The sequence below is a fragment of the Leptodactylus fuscus genome, chromosome 3 (assembly GCF_031893055.1).
Source record: "Leptodactylus fuscus isolate aLepFus1 chromosome 3, aLepFus1.hap2, whole genome shotgun sequence".
Taxonomy (NCBI): domain Eukaryota; kingdom Metazoa; phylum Chordata; class Amphibia; order Anura; family Leptodactylidae; genus Leptodactylus; species Leptodactylus fuscus.
Window position 1 is genome coordinate 131353649 of NC_134267.1, and position 22221 is coordinate 131375869.

Here is a 22221-nt window from a genome sequence, read left to right on the forward strand (position 1 = left end):
TATATTCTTTGAATTACCAGTCAGAAACTGGCACTATATGGCAGTAGCAAGAAATGAGGGTATTTATAACCCCAATATATTCTTTGAATTCCCAGTCAGACAATGGCACTGTATACCAGTAGTAAAAATTGTGGGTGCACGTAACCCCAATATATTCTTTGAATTCCCAGTCAGAAACTGGCACTATATGGCAGTAGCAAGAAATGAGGGTATTTGTATTCCCAATATACTCTTTGAATTCCCAGTCAGACAATGGCACTGTATACCAGTAGTAAAAATTGTGGGTGCACGTAACCCCAATATATTCTTTGAATTACCAGTCAGACACTGGCACTATATGGCAGTAGCAAGAAATGAGGGTATTTGTATTCCCAATATATTCTTTGAATTCCCAGTCAGACAATGGCACTGTATACCAGTAGTAAAAATTGTGGGTGCACGTAACCCCAATATATTCTTTGAATTCCCAGTCAGACACTGGCACTATATGGCAGTAGCAAGAAATGAGGGTATTTGTATTCCCAATATATTCTTTGAATTCCCAGTCAGACAATGGCACTGTATACCAGTAGTAAAAATTGTGGGTGCACGTAACCCCAATATATTCTTTGAATTACCAGTCAGAAACTGGCACTATATGGCAGTAGCAAGAAATGAGGGTATTTGTATTCCCAATATATTCTTTGAATTCCCAGTCAGACAATGGCACTGTATACCAGTAGTAAAAATTGTGGGTGTATATAGCCCCAATTCTATTGCTAGGGGACTTGCAGGGTATTTCTGGGGTGAAGGTGGGGGGGCACACCGTTGGAACGGGTATCGGGGTATATATCGGGTATACGGGAATACACTGACAGTGTATTCCATTCAGGATCCTGGGAAAGCTGGGTTGCGGCGATTGAGCCCGTCAGTGCCACGTTACACTGACAAGCTTCTCCCTGGAATTTAGCTCTTACAAGAGCTGTTGGTTGTCTTCTCCTTCCTATCCTAGCCTGTCCCTGCCTACCCAGAATCTAAGCCCTAGCTAGCTGGACGGAAACCTCCGTCCTCGGTGAATTGCAAGCTCAGAATGACGCGAACCTGGGCGGCGCTGTTCTTTTAAATTAGAGGTCACATGTTTTCGGCAGCCAATGGGTTTTGCCTACTTTTTTCAACGTCACCGGTGTCGTAGTTCCTGTCCCACCTACCCTGCGCTGTTATTGGAGCAAAAAAGGCGCCAGGGAAGGTGGGAGGGGAATCGAGTAATGGCGCACTTTACCACGCGGTGTTCGATTCGATTCGAACATGCCGAACAGCCTAATATCCGATCGAACATGAGTTCGATAGAACACTGTTCGCTCATCTCTACTGCTGACAAATCCTGACATTTGCATTACTGTAAGAGAACTTCTTAAAAGTTTACTACTATACAACCCTACGGTATAAGGGGATGAACAATGGTAATATGTTCAATTCCAAACAAACTATACAGAATATTTTACAGTGTGCTTTTCTTATTTAAGAGCTATTTTTGGGGATAGATCCTTCATTTTAATGAAGTGACATTTTGCTATTTCTCCCATATAATGCTGTATATGTTTTTATTCACCCATATCATGCTGTCCGTTTTTGGCGGCAGCTTTGTTTTCACTTACAGGTTGCTGTCCTGTACAGGTTGAATATTTTTTAGTTGCAGCGCATTTCTTCCAACCCAGGATTATAAATCTTCATTCTGAGCTTTAGGATTTCGGAGAACAGAATTTTTAACGTTTTAGTCTTATAGGTAGGTAAATGAGCTTATTCATGCTTTAGAAGATGTTGCTTTACAACTTAAAGTATATCGTATAAGTCGCCAAAGAAAAAGTGCCCTAGTTTCTCATATATTAAGGAGCTAATATTTTGCTGTTATTGCTTTTTTAATAATTCAAGATATATTTTTTACATTTAATCAGAAGGCACCTTTTTATTAGTCTCATGTGCTGAAGGTAGTCTCACTTTATCATGTTCAGAGCTATAATTCATTGACCAAATATGCTGAAAAGCCTCTAGGTGCTAAAGTGATCAATTCCATGATGGCTTTAGTGTTTCTTCATCGAATATATTTCCTTACTCAATGTTAAAGCGCAGATTTTCTGTTTGATTTACTGCCTGTATTCCTCAGGGATCTAAGAGAATCTCTGGCTTGTCTTTATACTAGTACACAACAATAATGTACATCAAGAATACACGTATATACCATAAACTCTAGAAAAAGATATCTAAGGCAAAGTCAGCGATTTCATGAAGGGGACTTTTCTCTAAAGTCAAAACCTGGCCAGTAAAATATAAACCCATTGTTTTACTCTGCTATAAGGTTTTAAAGAATAAATATGAAACATATATGACTAAAATTACAGTCCCCAAAGGGCTTGTCATCTGAATTCCCAATATTACTGAGTGGCGAATCTGCCTAGTTAAGAACGTCTTATATTGACTGCCTCAGGCATATTGGCTTCCACATGGCTTTCCAAGAAACAGATAAAAGTATGAAATAGCATACCATGCAAAACTTTCAATACATCCTACAAGAAGTGTCTTGTGGTGCAGTGAATATAGCTGTAATGTCAAGAACTAGCACAATTCTGTTAGTCATGGTGGCATATATAGCTGTGACATTTGGAGTACAAGCTCCGTCTAGTGGAAATATGGGGAAACCTTCCTATGCCATTCTAAAATAATTAAGTGATATCTACAATAGAAGTTGTGAAGGGTAGATAGATGCTAGGACAATATATTTTTACCCTTCAGTTAGATGGTGATGAAGCTCTTGGTATATTTGCAACAGTTCTATCATTTGGTACAGTACATATTGATTTAGACACAGTTTGCTATCCATTTGTATCCACACCCATTTTATAAAACACACCCTGAGCCCCATCATTGTCGAGCCCTTGCGGTGCCGGTTGTAGTATGCTGCATCATATATGTTAAATCTTATTTAACTACTCATTCCCAAGGTAATTGTTGCACAAACACATGGGAAATTTCTACCTAGTGGGTAGTGGGGCATGGGAGTAGAACTTGTGCTAGTAGGCCAGACGAGAGAACAGGAGAACAGTGCAAATAGCTAGTCCAGAAAAGAGAGTGAAGCTGTTAGACAGCACTGAGAGACATCCAGACTTTGTGCAGGTGCTTGCCGAGATAGGTTTCAACTGTTGGTCAATCAGAAGAGCAAACATCCAATGGGTTAACCACTATTTCCAGATATATTTCTGAACTGTAATTTTCTAACCAATTTAAATATTTTTTCAATGGTGGAAGTGAGTCCTGGTAAAGACTTTACCTATTCAAACTACCATTGATGTTCTCCTGTATTTCTTGCAACCATGTTAGTTACCTGCCATAGTCTTAGTTTAATTCATTCTATGGGGTTTCCTAGTTAGTTAAAGAGGTATTCTAATCTCAGACTTTCATGGCAACCACCATCCCTGTCCCATCTGTATACAGAGACTGCAAATTATTAAAATAGACAAGTAGACTATTCTAAGCTGTTCCTATAAAGGCTAGTTCACACGGGCTCAGAGGGGGCGGATTGTTGCGCGTAATCAACATCATAATCCGACTCCTCACAATGGTGGTCTATGGAGACCGCCAGGCTACTTTTTTCTGTGAGCGGAATGTTGCCGCTCACGGTAAAAAGAAGAGGGCTTCCCTTTCTTCAGGTGGATTCCGCAGTTTGTTGAGCTGTGATGTCCACCTTGCGGCAGCAACCTCCGGATTCGGCCCATTTATTTGAGCCTACTCCGGAGGGAGAAGCTGCGACTGTCGGAAGCCGTGACAGTCTTGGCAGGCGGATTTTGGCCTGAGAGTGATGCGACTCCCCATGTCTCTCTCGGTGCCAATATCTGCGCTTCCGCTCCCGGTGTGAACTAACCCTAACTCCCATAAATGTAAGTGGGTGATACAGAATCATTACAGCAAAGAAAACTACGATACTCTGTGTCCATAGCTCCTGAGTTGCTCATTGTTACACATAATGCTGCTGTTCCCTTAACATTAATAGAAGTAACAGAAACTGTATAACACAGTCTGTGTGGCTGTAACTCTTGGCCTGGTGGTCATATTGGGACATACAGCTGTGCATTGCCATAACAGGTGTTAAATAAGAAAAAAACATTAGCAATCATTATTTTTCCAGACGTGAAAGTCTCATGTCTTTTACCTTATAAGCTCTAAGGGGGAATTCACACAGAGTAAAGTGGAGCGTGATCTGGCACGTATACGGCGTGTCAGAGTTTGCGCGCTCATAAAGATCCCATTGATTTCAATGGGCATTAAGAGCATATACGCCGTGTAATTTTGCGCCCATAATTTTGCGGCTGCAAAATTACGTGGCATATACGCTCATAACTCCCATTGAAATCAATGGGATCTTTTTGAGCGCGCAAACTCTGACACGCCGTATACGTGCCAGATCGCGCTCCACTTTACTCTGTGTGAATTCCCCCTAAATCTGTAATGTACCCTGATATACGCTTGCACAGCAGGTACATTCCCTTCCTGCTGCAGACAGTTTTCTTGGCAATTTATTTATTTATTTTTTATTTTTTATTTTTTTTTTTATTTTTTTTTGGGGGGGGAGTTGCTGCTGTATTGTGCAAGCTACTTTTTTTAAAAAAAAAAAAATTCTAATGATGCAGCTACATAAAGGCTTGTTTTTTCTAATAACATTTTGGGATGCCTATTTCTTTTTTTTTTTTTTAAATGTAGATTGGGAGCTCCACAATGCACATTTTTTTTTCTTATCAGTATGTCTTTGTAGAATAGAAGGAAATCCACACAAACACTTTGCAGATGTTGTTCCTGGCAGGATTTGAACTCAGGACTCCAGCGCTGCAAGGCTGCAGTGCTAATCACTGAGCCATCGTGTTGGCCCTGGGATGCCTATTTCTTATTGACAAGTTTTGGAATTGCGCTTTAATGTAAAAAAAAATTTTGCCATTCACCATGAAACATAAATATGTTTTGGGGAAAAAAAATTAGGTTTTTTGCATTGCCATCTTGAGAGAGGCATAACATTTATGTTAGTTGAGGGCTTATTTTTTGTGGGACCAGGTGTGCTTTTTATTGGTACATATACTGAACTATATATGACTTTTTGATCACTTTTCATATTTTGAGAGACAAGATGGCAAAAAATCATTACTGGTGTTCAAAATTCACAACTTCAACATTTAATATGCAGATTAACTAAAGATTTATTTTTATTGTAGTTTGTTATGAATGCAGTGATACCAAATTATGCTATGGTTTGTGGTTTTTACATCATATAAGGGAAAAGGGGCATTTTATGGGGAGTATTTATTATTTTTTTTTAATAGTTGTGAATTTATTTATTTTTTTTTTCCTTTTTTTTTTGTCCCAATAGGGTATATGAACCAACAATCTTCTAATTGCTGATTCGATAGTATATACTCCAATACAGAAGAATGTTTGCCAAGGTATATTTCATAATCAGCAGTCTCTATTACAACAGTACCTGATATATTATCCAGCTTTCTCGGGACCAGAAAGGCAAATTTGGTGAGTTCTTCCATAACTTTGGAGCAATGAAGGAGATTTACTTTACATTATATTACTACACTGTATATTCAGTAGGCCCTAATGCAGTATTACCTGGTATACTACAGCTTTCTCAGAATTCTGAAAAGCATATATGATAAGATATGGCACAATTATGAAGCAAGATGTGGGATTTATTTAGATAAATGTAGTATTCAGTATTCCAAACAGTATTCATCACAGCTCCACGTACTATGCTACCCAGCTTTCCCAGAGCTCTGAAAAGCAAATCTAGCAAACTTTGACATGATTTGAAGGCAAGCAGTAAAAGCTGGTATACCTAGTATTCAGTACTCTCTATTACCACAATTCCTGCTATGTTACCCATCTTTCTCAGAACCCTGAATGGGAAATCCTGGCAAGCTATTGTTGTGCAAGGAGAAGATTTATGTAGGTAAAAATAGTATTCAGTATTCCTTATTACAACTCAACCTGCTACGTTACCGATCTTTCTTAGAAGTCTGAAATCTGGCAAGCTTTGGAGGGGATTTATTTTTGTATTATATCACTTCACAATTACTTTGAAATTATAATATAAGAGAAAACAAAAGCAAATAAAATCAGAATGTGCTATGAGGGAATTATTGATTCCTTATATTTCTTTGGATTCTGGGTTTAGTGATACTTAAAAAGCCTCCTGACCAGGCAAAAGTAATTGTCATCATTATTACCAAGAAGTGACCACATGTTTTATGTTGCTAGCAGTCACTAGTACAGAACAATAATAATGTACTTACAGGAAGTCCAGCTGCGCCATTTTTGCCAGGAGGTCCTGGTTTTCCTCGCCTACCCTGTAAAATAAAAACAGAAATACAAATTTGAATCATTGTATTAAAAAAGAAAGAAAGAAGATGGCAATTTAGAAGAATAAAAACAATGTACATTTCATGAATTTGTTGTCTAGCTGTAACAAAAGCTAGAGAACTCAATAAGAATGTTTTGAAAGAATTTGCAGCAGTCACCTCATATAAGATAAGATAATTCTTTAATAGTCCCACAGTGGGGAAATTTCAGCATGTTACAGCAGCACAGTAATACAGATACAGGATAATACACAGTAGTATATTACAGAACACACATAAGCTGAGAAGAGAAGATATACTAGGAGTCCATAGCAGCTAAGTAACAGAAGAAGAAAGAAGGAAGACTTCATAACCATAATCATAATCATTCAGTTTTCTGTGCGGAGTGTCTTCGCTTGGTCTGATGTAAATTATACAGCCTGATCGCAGTTGGAAGGAAGGACTTGCGATAGCGCTCCTTCTCACACAGATAGTATTAAAAGATAAGCTATGACCTCTACAGATTACTAGAGATGGCCAACCCTCTCAAGATCTGTTTCATTTTGGGTTCAGGTTGAACAAGTTCAGATAGCATTGGAAGTGAAATTATTATACTCTTGGGTATCTTCAGACCCAGAGGATAATAGATAGAGGCACAGGACAATTGTAAAAAATAAAACATTTTTACTTTCCCTCACCTCCTTTGAGCCTCCTTGTGGCATCTGGTGCTCTCTCTCGGTCTCCTCTGTGATGCCATGTGCCCAGGGTCACCACTGAGACTTGTGATTGGGCCCATGTTATCGCTGTGACCCAATCACAGGTTTCAGCAGTGACCTCAGGGCATGCTGTCACCAGGACAGTACTGGAAGCCATGAAGAGGCCAAAAAAAGGTTAGAAAAGGTGAACTTAAATGTTTTTTTATTTTTTCTCACCTCCCCTGGGTTTTCAACTATTATACTTCGGGGTGTATTTCGTGGAGGCCATGTTAGTCTGAGATGAATCCCCACTTGTTTGGTTTTTCTAAAAAACGTACACTTGGGGATATTTGGGTCAAATGCATTGATTCATTCATATCTGCCACTGACCCACCATTGCAACCACTACTGAAAACAGATGATGTTACAGCTTCAGTCTTTTGCTGCCTATTATCATGAGATTGCTGTAAAGCATATCACCAAATACTATTAACAGAGAAGAGGAGAACCTTAGCCAACCCTCATAATAATGTACAGAAAATAGAATAAAAACTCTACAATCAGAAAAAAAAAATAAAAAAATAAAATGATTAGTTTTATATATTATATTATATAATTTTTAGTTGTTATTGTTATTTATAGCTATTTTACTATCTAATTTTAACACATAAACAAAATGGTGACATATTTCCTTTAATACTTAGCGTTCTTATGAACCAAGGCATAGCTGTATTGACACACTATTTTACGTTATTCATTTCATTTCTCAATCTTGACTAGTATTAATGCGTTTCGATACAATGTGATCAATGTATTGATGAAAATCTTATAAACAAACCTTACAGGGCATAGTAACACTGTCATTAATAATTATATTATCTTAAATTATACCAATTAAAAACACAATGATTTTACTTAACAGTCATTCAGTGCCAATTAAACGGGTCATTTTCTAAGATCTAAGATCTTTATTGACCTGCAATACATCTTGATGACTGATGTCTAAATTGCTTTTGTTAAATTCATAAGGCATTTTATGCTTTACATAACATGGACTGTTTGCACCTACTCATTTCACTATAGCAGTGACTGTGGGATCAAGACATTCTCTGGTTAAATATATTCCTAGAAGACATGATGTGAATTTATCTTTAGCTTGAGTCTTCTGTCTTTTTGAGATTCATCAGGTACTTATAACTTTCACAGAAATGCTTGATCAGGTGATAGGTGGAAGAAATGTTAAGGTGACAGTACTCATTCATTGTGGCTGACATTTAATGCACCTGAGCTATTCTAAAGTTATGTGGAATATTTGGAGCTATATAAATAAAATTATTATTAGTAGTAGTAGTATTGTTTTTGAAAACACAGGGTCTAAGGGAACCCACTTACAATTCTACAAAACACTAAATACCCTTGGGCAAAAAAATCCTATATTAAAATATAACTTTTATTCAATTATTTAAAAAAGAGCCAATAAAGTGCTCATAGCCCACACGTGTGTATGTTTATCAACTGAAAATAGCAGACACACCTGATACACATGCACAGATATCTGACCCTATCTGATGCATATACACAGTTTTATATCACTGAAGGACTCTATAGTCAATAATGTTTCTAGAGTATCCTTCTCCTACTATATGTTCCTACACCTACATAGGGTCTGTACTAGCGATTTACAGTAGTTCATACAAAAAGGTGCAATGGCACAATGACAGATACATATTTCTAGGCTACTGGGTCCAGGGTTCTCGACTCTAGTTCTAACGGTCACCCTGGGCTTGATACTATGTATCACCTGTCAAGTTAACCCCTTGCTATGTCCCACACTATGCCTACAGGTCCAGTGATCCTAGATCCACCATGCTATAAAGCAGCCATTATATTGTTTCTATTCCTCAACGCGTTTCATCATTAGGATCATCAGGAGGACAATCTATACGCTAGATGTGAGATGATGTGTGGTTAGAACTGCAGTTCCCGGGGCCTTAATGGTAGACCCCAGTACAGATGTAGGCTTGACACTCAGCGCTGTCAGAGCGGGCTTTAAATAGTCTTTCCCGCTCTGCCGTCACTCCCCTCGTCCTGCCCAGTTTCTTCCCCGGCCAATCACACACAATCCTGAGACCAGCCTCCCGAGGGTGGGGATGTGACGCGGGTAAGTCCGATAAGCATTATGCGCATGCGCGCTCGATAGAGGATGCAGCCGTGTTCACATTGACGGATGATACATTGTTACCTAAGGTAAGTATGTTGTTAGTAGTATTATTATTATTATACGTGTTAGAGAAAGAAGAATTGGAGGATCTGAGGTATTTGTCTATGGCTTACTCCCTTTTCCTCTTTCTGAACACATGCATTCTCAAGTGAGTCAAGGTCTGAAAGTGTTATTATATAGTATATTTTCATAAAAAGATATTAGGCGCAAAGTATAGGTTGCCATATTAGTCCAGATCTGCATGACGATGCACAGGCGTGGAGCCAAAGAATGTTTCTCCACTGCCGCAGTCCAGGGGGAGTTTGCAGTGCAGAAGGTACTGTGGTTGTGACAGAGGCTGAGAGAGTGACCTAATCCTGGACTTCCTACAAAGCTTCAAACTACCATAGATTATCTTACAGCTAGTTCACTGGGTAGCCAGCATCACAGAATGCAGAGTACCGATGCAGGCCCTGTACTGTCTGACTGGTGTGTTGTTGTTTTTTTATAAGACATTTTGTCCGGTCAGTGGGAAGATTCTCAATATACTGTATACTGTTCTGTTTCTGTAATGTTTTTAAGTTCTTACTTCTCATGTCTGAGAAACCAAATAAAAAATTTAATTTGATGCATAAGGTTAGGTTTACACCATTATTGTATTATTAAAGTGTTCCTTATTAACTGAAGACATCCTCTTTGCAGCCATCATAATTCACTTCACTGTTAAAAAGGTTAGCACTGTAGCCTTGCAGCACTGGAGTCCTGGGTTTGAATCCAAGTAAAAGACAACATCTGCCTGGAGATTGTATGTTCTGCCCGTGTTTCCTACAGGTACTCTTGTTTTCTCATATACGGAATTTAGTTTGTGAGCCGTATATATGACAATGTTATCTGTTAAGCAGTGTGCAATATGGTGGCGCTATATAAGTAAGCAAAATAAATAAATAAAACAAAAAAAAAACTACTTTGCTTAGATGAGAAAAATAAGTGTACAATCTGCCATATTTTTTCAGTCTAAAAAGATCTTCCTTTTCCAGTTATACTGTACATTGACATGACTTAGGATATATACAACTGGAAAGTGATCCATCTGTATCATGTAATAAGGGAAACATTAACGTCCTGCAAGTTTACATCTGCATATGCATTGTATATATAGTGTTTAGACCAGCCAGCCTTAATTGTATATAGAGTCTTTCAATACAGATTCCTATATTTAAAATCTCTATCCTTTTGTTCTAGATGAGATAAGTTGCTTGGCCAAGCAAGAATGTAAATGGAGTAGTTGGGTAGGATGCTTCACACTTCTCATCTTGACTTTCTGATATATTTTCAACAATGGTGTGCTCCAATAGTAAGTTGTGGGTCGCATGACTTCATCGGACCTGTGCACAGCAAGTTCTCATATTTTTTACTTAGATTTAGTTCCTTTCACTTAATTAAAATTACTAGTTTTTAAAAGACTTTCACAGGAAGCTAAAGTATTACAGGCTTATTTGTATTAGGAGAACATTGGCAGTACTCTATAATCAGATAATGGGATTATACCGTTACCTACCTATTACACAATGTGAGAAGTAATATAGCACATTTTAATATACATTTCTGAGAAAACCAAAGTGTTGCACAACCCCTTTGAATTCCTTGGTCTTACTTATGACATAATAAAAAAAAAATAGCTCTTAAGTCTTAAAATTAACTAAATACAACCTCAGATGAACATGTTCAAGACAGCTGACAATCTTCTCAGGAGTGGATGTCCCAGGAAATTCATCCCAAATTAAGACTGTGCAATGCTCATAAAGATTGTAAAAAGATGAAAGAGATACATCTAAGACTCTAAAGGCCTCAGCATGGTAAAATGTTCAAGCTGCTTACAGTGTGCTTACAATTAGACTGAACAATTGTGGCTTATTTAGAAGGTTTGCCTTTTCTTTCTATAATGAATATAACAATCTTGTACTTGCAAAGTTGCATCTGAACAATCCACAAGCATTCTATTATTTGGACAGACAAGTCCAAAGTGGAGATGTTTGGTGATAATACTCAGTGCAACATTTGTTGAAAACCAAAGTATATCAGCACAAACATGACAACTAGCAAACATAGTGGTAATTTAGGATTGTTTTACAGCAACAGGACCTGGGCTCCTTGCAGTCATTGAGTTGACAATGAGCTTCTTTGTATACCAAAGTATTCTAGAACCAAATATGAAGCTATTGTGTATAACAAATGGAGCTTGGCTGAAATAGGTCTTGTAATAGGACAATGATCCCAATAATGTCACCAATATCACCAATTGTACCACACAATAGCTGAAACAAGAAAAAAAAAAAATCAAGATATGGCAATGACCCCGTCAAGGTCAAGATCACCACTTGAAATGCTTTGGTAGACCTTTAAGGGTAAGTTCATACAGAGGGATTGGACTTGATTTTGAGGAGCATTCTGTATCAGAATCAGCTCCAAAAAAAGAGCTGGACTTTCCATCCTATTGTTTTCAATGGGAGGCTGTGACAGATGCTTCAGAAGCATCCTACTCTATATCATTGTGGTCTCTGCGGCTCAATCAGAGGGTAAATAGTGTGCAAGCTCACAGTTAAAAGTCAAAGCTCTACTTAGGCTTTCTGCTGTGTATTCCACAACACCTCTTTGGAGAGGAATTTGATATGGAAGACAGCTTAAAATTTCTCTCTAAATTCTTCAATATGAACCTGCTACCAAACCAGGACCACCACAGGAGATAGCAAAGACCTAGGAGTGACCAGGGGGTCTAATAGGCTCTTAGAGGTGGCCCGAAGCCAAACTGGTTTGGTAGTGCAGTAGATCTACGATCCACTGCCTGAACCTGTTATAATGCTATCTACAGTACTTTTGAGTTCTTGGTTAATCTTGTTTGACAAATTAATCCTTATATGCAGCTGAATTTTAATTCACCAAAGTAAATTGTACTGGTGAATGTAGAATACTTCCACATGAAATTATATGCAGCACAGCAGCGGCACTACAGGATGAAGCCACCAGTGTTTTCACTTAAGTAAGACTATCAGCTTTCCCTCATTACAGGCCACAAGATATGGCAGGTCACCGATGGGCCAATAATAAGAAAATACCCATAACCAATTATTGCTCTCACTTAAGTAAAACCACAGTGCCATACACTATATCAGTACCAGCCGTGGGCAGCAGCATTCAGGTAAGTGATGCAGCCTCTTCACTACTTAACAGGCCCATCTTTGTACACTTGTACAGCAACTGAGCTTGTTCTTGCAGGTTGTTAATTAGTAAGTAATGAAAATCGGGGTGGGTGGCAGCTTTCAGCTAAAATAAAAAAACATATGCTCATATATTCCCATTCCAGTATTAGGTCGCCTGTTTCATCTCATGCATTGGCTGGACCAGGAGTAAAGCAGCTCAGTTGGCCAATGTGGCCACTCTCTGGCCTCAGCAATCACATGTTGGGTACAGCTATGAATTCGGAATAACATTACCAGCACCCATCATGTGACATTTGAGGCCAGTGATTGGCTGCAGAGGTCACCTGAGCTGCTTCATCTCCAGTCCAACCAGTGCAGAAATGGAATAGAAAAAGGCAATATGATGCTAGAACAAAGGACTGGGGTGGGTAAGTATGACTTTTTTAAATTTTAGATTGCCAACAATCCCACGGGTTTTCTAATTTACCTCAAAAACCTCTTTAAGGTTCCACCACAGCATTCAATTGGGTTGAAGTCATGACATTGTAACACCTTGATTGTTTTCGTTTCTTTTGCAATCATGTTGCAGATTTTCTCATGGGCTTGGTATTGTTCAGTTGCAATTGTTCTCATATTTGTCTATAGGATATTTTGGTATACACAGGAGTTCATGGTCAACTCAATGACTGCAAGGAGCCCAGATTCTATTGCTATAAAATAGGTCCAAATCATTACTCCACTACCACCAGACAGTTGATATGAGGTGTCTGTGCTTTTTAATTTTCATCAAATGTGGAATTGAGCATTATGGTCAAACATCTCCACTTCGGTCTCCTTTATCAAAAGGACATTTTTCAAAGTCTTATAGATTGTTCAGATACAGCTTTGCCAACTTAACCTGCACTGTCCTGCTTATTTTAGAAAGAAGAAGGCTTTTCTGGCAGTCCGTTTAAACAAGCTATACTTGTTCAGTGTACTGTCATGAACTAGCATGCTAACTGAGGCTTATAGAGTCTTCGATGTGGCCCTTGGGTTTTTCTCCTGGTACTGCACAGTTTGACCTTGGAGGGAATTGGCTGGAAGATTTAGTCCTGGGAACATTTTCAAGAGTCTTGAATGTTTTCCACTTGTGAATAATCTTGGATTTATAAGGTTCCGAGATTGATGGGTAGCAACAATTGCTTCTCTATGATCATTGCTGATGCCTTTTCTTTTTGGTATTGTGTTAACACTGTGTTCACACTAACCAAGGGCATTTGATTAAAAGCACCTTGCTGCTACTTAATTCCTATGGAAGCAGTAAGGGTGCACTTACATTTTCACACACTGCTTCTACATTTTGATCTAATCTTTGTTAGATACAGTACAGTCCTATGAAAAAGTTTGGGCACCCCTATTAATCTTAATCATTTTTAGTTCTAAATATTTTGATGTTTGCAACAGCCATTTCAGTTTGATATATCTAATAACTGATGGACACAGTAATATTTCAAGATTGAAATGAGGTTTATTGTACTAACAGAAAATGTGCAATATGCATTAAACCAAAATTTGACTGGTGCAAAAGTATGGGCACCTCAACAGAAAAGTGACATTAATATTTAGTAGATCCTCCTTTTGCCTCTAGTCGCTTCCTGTAGCTTTTAATCAGTTCCTGGATCCTGGATGAAGGGATTTTGGACCATTCCTCTTTACAAAACAATTCAAGTTTTGTTAAGTTTGATGGTCGCCGAGCATGGACAGCCCGCTTCAAATCATCCCACAGATGTTCAATGATATTCAGGTCTGGGGACTGGGATGGCCATTCCAGAACATTGTAATTGTTCCTCTGCATGAATGCCTGAGTCGATTTGGAGCAGTGTTTTGGATCATTGTCTTGCTGAAATATCAATCCCCGGCGTAACTTCAACCTCATCACTAATTCTTGAACATTATTCTCAAGAATCTGCTGATAGTGAGTGGAATCCATGCGACCCTCAACTTTAACAAGATTCCTGGTGCTGGCATTGGCCACACAGCCCCAAAGCATGATGGAACCTCCACCAAATTTTACAGTGGGTAGCAAGTGTTTTTCTTGGAATGCTGTTTTTTTTGGACGCCATGCATAACGCCTTTTTGTATGACCAAACAACTCAATCTTTGTTTCATCAGTCCACAGGACCTTCTTCCAAAATGAAGCTGGCTTGTCCAAATGTGCTTTTGCATACCTCAGGCAACTCTGTTTGTGGTGTGCTTGGAGAAATGGCTTCTCTCTCTTCACTCTCCCATACAGCTTCTTCTTGTGCAAAGTGCGCTGTATTGTTGACCAATGCGCAGTGACACCATCTGCAGCAAGATGATGCTGCAGCTCTTTGGAGGTGGTCTGTGGATCCTTGACTGTTCTCATCATTCTTCTTCTCTGCCTTTCTGATATTTTTCTTGGCCTGCCACTTCTGGGCTTAACAAGAACTGTCCGTGTGGTCTTCCATTTCCTTACTATGTTCCTCACAGTGGAAACTGACAGGTTAAATCTCTGAGACAACTTTTTGTGTCTTTCCCCTGAACAAATATGTTGAACAATCTTTGTTTTCAGATCATTTGAGAGCGACTGTCCATGCTCGGCGACCATCAAACTTAACTGAACTTGAACTGTTTTGTAAAGAGGAATGGTCCAAAATCCCTTCATCCAGGATCCAGAAACTGATTAACAGCTACAGGAAGCGACTAGAGGCTGTTATTTTTGCAAAAGGAGGATCTACTAAATAATAATGTCACTTTTCTGTTGAGGTGCCCATACTTTTGCACCGGTCAAATTTTGGTTTAATGCATATTGCACATTTTCTGTTAGTACAATAAACCTCATTTCACTCCTGAAATATTACTGTGTCCATCAGTTATTAGAGATATCAAACTGAAATGGCTGCTGCAAACAACAAAATATTTAGAACTAAAAATGATTAAGATTAATAGGGGTGCCCAAACTTTTTCATAGGACTGTAAATAAATAAATGAATAAATAAATAATAATAAGGTGTAATATATACTTTGGGTTACACGTACAAGTCACATTATCTCATTATTTTAAGAAGACTACTGCTATTATTTCTCCTAATGAAAATATTCCATGGAGCAACTTCCTGCAAATGTCTGTGGAGGCAGCAGGATTTTAAATATTAGTAGATTTAAGTACCATGACTTTCAACGATAAGACATATTTGATTACGAGATGCATCCCAAGTTTGGGTAAGAAAAATTAGGAAAAAAAAAATATTTCATAGTAATTTAACCTTCACTGATGTCAAATGGATTAGAAGGACCAATGTCACTGAAAGGTAAACTATGGAAGACAATGGAGGTTATTAGTCAACAGTTAAATCACCCAAATGCAAAGCTCAATTAGTGGGGCATTATACTGTGCGGGAAGCACTAACATGACATTTTACGGTATGGAGGATACTAAATAGCATTATATTGTGTGGAGGCACTAATGTGGCATTATAGTGTTTGGTGGCCCTAATAGAGCATTATACAATTATATAGCCTTATTGCAATGTTGGTAATGTTTTCCATCTAGAAATAGCAGCAATTACTATGGATCATGCATTGATGATAACACATCTGTACCCTAGCTTGAATATTACAAAATGTATCTTCTTCTTCCTGCCAACAGAATCTTATATTCTGTATGTGACACCAGCACTGTAACCTCTCCACTTACTACTCATTATTGGCTGAGGAGCCCACCTAGATCAAAGAGACCTCCTTCTCTTCTCCATTATATCTACACATTACATGTCATCTAAGCCATTTTAGTTTGGCCAAGATAAATCACAAACGTTTCAGTTTATTCAAGAAACAAAACTTTTGGAAAAGTTGGTCGAATCCAGTTCATTATGAATCAGTTCGGCCATCTCTAATGGGGACAATGAGAAACATTATACTGTTTATGAGGCAATAATGTGGCATTGTATTGAAATTTTTAATTTTTGGCCCATTTATAGGTCATTAGTGCCCCCACACAGGATAATGGTGCTAAATATCCCCCATAAAGTATAATGCCTCTCAATGCTCTCCCCCTCCCCCCCTCCCTCCATGCAAGAATTATCCCTGACAGTGCCTGGGAGAAAAACCTGTCTCTCTACCAACTGATACATTACAACAGCTGCAGCAGGAATTGGTAAATGTCCCTGCTGCCTACACAGAAACGTAGTCATGTTATTCCTGTGCAGGCAGCAGAGACAATTACCATTCCCTGTTGTCCCAATGGTTGGGAGGTGGGTGTTTCTCCTGACCACTGTCACTATGGAAGTAGGGGTCTGGACAGCGGTTAACTGTGGTCCCTACAAATGCTTTGCCAGTACTTCTCCCAGTCATTAAGTGGTCAGCGGTGGTCTTGCACTGCTGGACATCCCTAACTTTGGAGTAAAACATGTAAGCACTTTTTAGGCAGGTTTTTCTTTATAGCAAGCATATGCAGTGGACAGGGCCATTAGCCCCACTAGATTTAGCATAATTAATTCTAGTTTTCTGGTATAAACAATGAACTGGTGGAGTTTTTACTATCAGAGTACAAACTGCAGGAGGATGCACCTCATTTATGACTAAGCCTGTTCCTCCTCATAAATTAAGTGTCTCTTCCTCTGGCACAGGGCATATAAAGAGAACGCCGGGCCTCTAAATTTTATAAGCCTTAAATGTCTATAGCATGAATTCGTAAATAGATAAAATTACAGCTTGAGAGATGTAACTATTATAAAATGTATTGTTCCCATTACAATCTAGAGTAATTTGTTTTAGTAGAGAAAATGTGTCAGAAATAATTTGAAACGTAATACATCTTTACCTAGTAGCCGACATCTTCCAATTTGGTATCATGTTTTAACTTTAAGTACCAAGAAGTTCACTGCATTATTTCAGAGAGAAGCTATTATCTTCACACTGTGCATCAAAAGTAACTACCTGCAGACAGAGCATCCACCCTTTGTTAGATGCAAACATCTCTCCAGCAGCAGTAGAGAGATCAGTTCAGTGACAGGGAAGGAACAAATCGGAGACAAATTACATATGTTCAGTGATGCTCCTGGTGTTATCATTTGCTTGTGCATGCTATTAAAATGAAAAGAAGCCAGTGGTATTATGCAGCACACTATGCTGGAGTCCAGCTCTTCTATTTTATCAGTAATCTATTGATGTCACTTTACATAGAGGACAATGTAAACAACAGGAGATTAAATCAATCAAGTGGCCAGTTTATGCAAAAAGAAAGAGCATGGTACTGTACTCATGTACGTAAATAATAGGAATAGCCACTGTACTGACAGATTATACAAAAGCTGCTAGGGCTGGATGCCAACGATAGGGATACAAAAGGGTGATATTGCCAAGACATGATAAATGAGCATGGGCACCACCCCAGCAAACATTTGTAGGTCAATTATTTTGAACCATCGCACAACAATCCTCTAAACCAGTGTTTCTGGCCCATAGTGTTATGTGTGTTTCCTTTAGCTGGCTATATAGAACAGCAATAATGTGTGTGGTACAGTATTACTGTTGCAGACATACACAGTTAATGGTGCCTTTTTCAAGATTTGGTACACAGTCATGGCCATAAGTGTTGGCACTCCTGAAATTTTTCCAGAAAATTAAGTATTTCTTCCAAAAAATGATTGCAATTACACGTTTTGTTATACACATGACTGTACATCAGCAATAACAGCCAAACTCTTTTCAGATTTCAAAGAGTGTGAGATGTCTAGAGAAAAAGGTACAATTGTCTTGTCCCATTGTATGTATGTTGCTTAATAAGTGACACATATACAGATCAGCAATTTAAAAGAGGCATTTGGCCCCTAAAGGTCTATTATGATCTTGTGGGGGGGAAGGGGGGTGTCACAATGTATATGAAAAATACAAATAAACAAAAAATAACTACACAAAATATAAATACAGAATGTATGAAAAAAGAATGACATAATCAGCCCATAACTATAGTCCTGCCTCTGACCATCCACAACTATATATCCTTTATCTAAAAAATTTCAATAGTAGAAAAGCAAAAACAACATAAAGTGTTATTCTTATCTCGTCAAATCTATGATCTCATACTCATACACTTATAAGAACATCTTGGAGGTGTTGCCCTACACTGTTTCAGTAATTCCCTTGAAAACTCCTTGGGCACTAACAGGTTTATCTGCATCTCTGCACTAAATGACAGAGTAATAACATTCTGATCTTCAGTCCTGACCCACAATGTTTCAGAGAAAGTCATAAATTTGTGTGAGCTTTAATCTTCTGTCCTATAGTGTTGTTTAAAAGCCCCGGTAATAACTTGCACCTTATTTCACAGCTTATTTTTAACAGACGTTGCACGGCAGCATTCAGTTCAATATCAGAGGATCATACCTCCCAACCGTCCCGATTTCCGCGGGACATTCACGAATTCGGTGTCCTGTCCCGCGGTCCCGGTCGGCGGGAGGTATGTCCCGTCTGGAGGACGCCGATGAGTTGAACACATATACGAGTAAAGCAGGAGCTGTCACAGCTCAGCTCCTGCCTTACTGCTGCACTCCAGCTTCGTGTGTAGGCGCAATGTGATGACGTCACATCGGGCCTACAACTATGTGAGTGGAGTGAGAGAGCGGAGAGAGCTGCGGGGGAGCATTGGAAGGTGAGTATAAGTATTTCTGTTAAACATTGAGGGGAATGTAATGTAGGTGGTCTATGAAACTGGGGGCAAATGGGGGGGGGACACTGGGGTAGATAAAGGGGAGGAGAACGGCATGACACTGGGGCAGATGAAGGGGGGGACATGAATCTGGGGGCAGAGATGGGGGGACATGAATCTGGGAGCAGAGATGGGGGGACATGAATCTGGGTCAGAGATAGGGGGACATGAAACTGGGGGCAGAGATGGAGGGGGGGACATGAAACTGGGGGCAGATAAAGGGGTTATATGAAACTGTGGGAGAGATGGAGGGGGGGATATAATTTACAGGTAACTATAGGAGGATTATAATGTGTGTGGGCACATGAAAAATGAATGAGAATGGGCCGAGTCAACATGAAAGTGGACGGAGCTAAGTTTGCCATGGCTCGCACGCCGCTAATTTTGTCCCCCTTTCGGCTCTTCAAAAGTTGGGAGGTATGGTGAATGGGGGCTATTCAAATGACTGCTACTTTGATGATCTGCTGTAACAGATATGTAACATATGTATTTTTGTCCACTTTCACTGAACATGCACTAACAATATATGGGGGATCCATGAAAACGGGTGCCCTCAGAGGCAATGGATGTTCTTCACTGCCATTTTGCACCTCCGCCATCTGAATATAGCCTTAGGGTCCTTGCCGCCTGGTTGCAGTATACTCTGTGTTGCAGATGTATTGTAGCCTTGAAATAATAGTCTGATGGTAGAGCTCACTACAGTCAGACAGTACTGTAGGTATCTGGAGGACCCTGAGCAATGAGTACTGAGAAGAATAAAGTTTATGGCAGAAGGATGACAATCAATAGTGAGATACTGTATAAAAACTGACCTGTGCACCATTATCATGATCACCATGACTAGTTACACTAATCTCTGCAAAATGACTGCCAGCTAAAGCTCTGCAATCTGCTGTAGCAACATCATTTATAAGATTTAACAAATCCAATCCATATGCTACATCTTAAACATGCAAAGCAAAACTTAAATGCTGTAGAAGATTTCTAGGAGTTCCTTCTAGTATGTCACAGCAAAAACCGCCGTATTTGCGTAATTTTTTTTTTTTGCAGAAACTGGCAAAGGAGCAAGCAAGAGGAAAATTCTGAAGCGCGTATGTCCCATGTGACACAAACCAGTGTTCCATGCAACAGAATGGAACACTGGTTTAATAGGAGGTAATTATCCTCGTCTATGGCCAACAGTTTGTAATTTCTTATTACATATTTGTACCCTGTATGGTATCTTGCATATTAGCATACATATTAGCAATTATTCATTTCTGCTTTATCAGTGACATGTACATGAAATAAAACTGATACTTATTAATACCACAATGTATCCCAACCATTTTTTTCAGATAAGAAGTTTGGAAGGATAACAAAAGTACTTGCATATTTTGCCATAATTATTTTGTGTGGCACGTAGGATCCATGATTGATTAGAAGAGAGTCGCTTCACTTGTTGCCCCGGGCAATCCAATGGATAAGCACACCTTTGATTTGGAAATTAGGAGGACTGAATGAAAATCTAAGAGAAATATGCAGAAGAAACTGAGGTACAGCTGCTATTTTACTATTTTAAGAACGTAACCTCTGGTATAATAACTTCTTGGAGAAAAATAAAATGGCTTTTCAAAGCTCCTTTCAGCAATTTAGGAGGTAATTACATTTATGTACATACTCCAGAGCGCCATTCAACACCACGTACAGTAATGGCACTGTGCAGATAATGCTAAATATGTAAGTAAACAAATTCACAAAGAATCAAATGTCTTGTGGTTTATCTTTGAAAAAAGCAAGAAAAGGGTTTAACTTGTGCAATTTCATCCCCCATTACCTTTCTGCCCAAAACGCTCGATGATTTAAATTCAAATGCAAAATATGTACCACCTGGAAACTCATAAAGAAGGTGAAACCTTTCAAAGTCTCTCAACAGGGGAGCACTACAACATCAAAGGATGCATATATTCCATGACAAAACATCACTAAGAAACTGAAGACGCAGTGACTCAGAAAGTGCAGGCAAAGCAAAACAGCACTACACTCAAATATGTATAATTTATCAAGTCCTTTTTGTGTTGCTGGAACTACTAACCTATTCTTGTCATGGAATTACTTTTTATTCCTTCAGGAGTTATGACCCAGAAAGTTCAGGATAAAACAATGAGTATCCCACCAAACATCCTTTCTTACTCCAATCAACCAGAACAGATTTGTGCTTTGCTTGGTAATTTTGCCCATGCATTATACATGATGTGAAATATACAGCTATCTTCATACCTGTGCAATACATTATGTATACACAACTGCCCCATCATTATAAATACCAATCTGTTATTATGTTGGTAGTAGTAGTAATAGAAGTAGTAGTTTATTTTGGAATATTTTCTAAATCTTGACATAAATTACATTTGTTTGTTTATTGTTCCAATGATAATCAAAGTGTACCATATAGTTATTATACATGATAAAACATTGATGTCATCTCAATGAGGTTGTCTCACAAAGAACCTCCTTACATACACCCTATTATGGTATAAGAACTTTATAGAGGGAAGTTTCCTGTTTGGAACTGTATGAGCGGCTCCAGTGGCGTAACTAGGAATGGCGGGGCCCTGTGGCAAACTTTTGACATGGGGCCCTCCCCCCCGACCGACACTGACGCCGAAGACCTCGACCAACCCCCTCCTACACATACCTGTGCGCTCTATTATCCCCAATAGTGGCCCCTGCACACAGTATCATCCCCCATAGTGGCGCCTGCACACAGTATTATGTCCCACTGTGGACACCCATAAACAATTATTATACTCTGGGGTCTTTTCAGACCCCAGAGTATAATAATCGGAGACCCAGGGGGAGAAAAACATTTTAAAAAACTCTGTTACTCACCTATCTCCCATCTCCTACGCTGACGGCCTCCGAAGTAGTCGATCTTCAATGACATCAGACGTCACATGACGCAGGCCGGGGTCATGAGACGTCAGACGACTAGGCTGAAGTCTGCACGGATCGTGGAGAGGTAAGTAAAAGTGTTTTTTATGTTTCTTACCTCTCCCGGTCCACCAATCATTATACT

At 39.0% G+C, this 22221-nt stretch overlaps 1 protein-coding gene across 2 annotated transcripts in view; it reads right to left on the reverse strand.

The window, feature by feature from the left end:
- The window catches only part of COL19A1 (collagen type XIX alpha 1 chain), a 661532-nt gene that overhangs the window by 320627 nt on the left and 318684 nt on the right, over window positions 1-22221 (reverse strand). For both annotated transcript variants that reach the window (XM_075268349.1, XM_075268350.1), the window contains exon 19: window positions 6318-6371. In XM_075268349.1, coding sequence (XP_075124450.1) covers window positions 6318-6371 — 54 coding nt within the window. The remainder of the gene's footprint in view (window positions 1-6317; window positions 6372-22221) is intronic.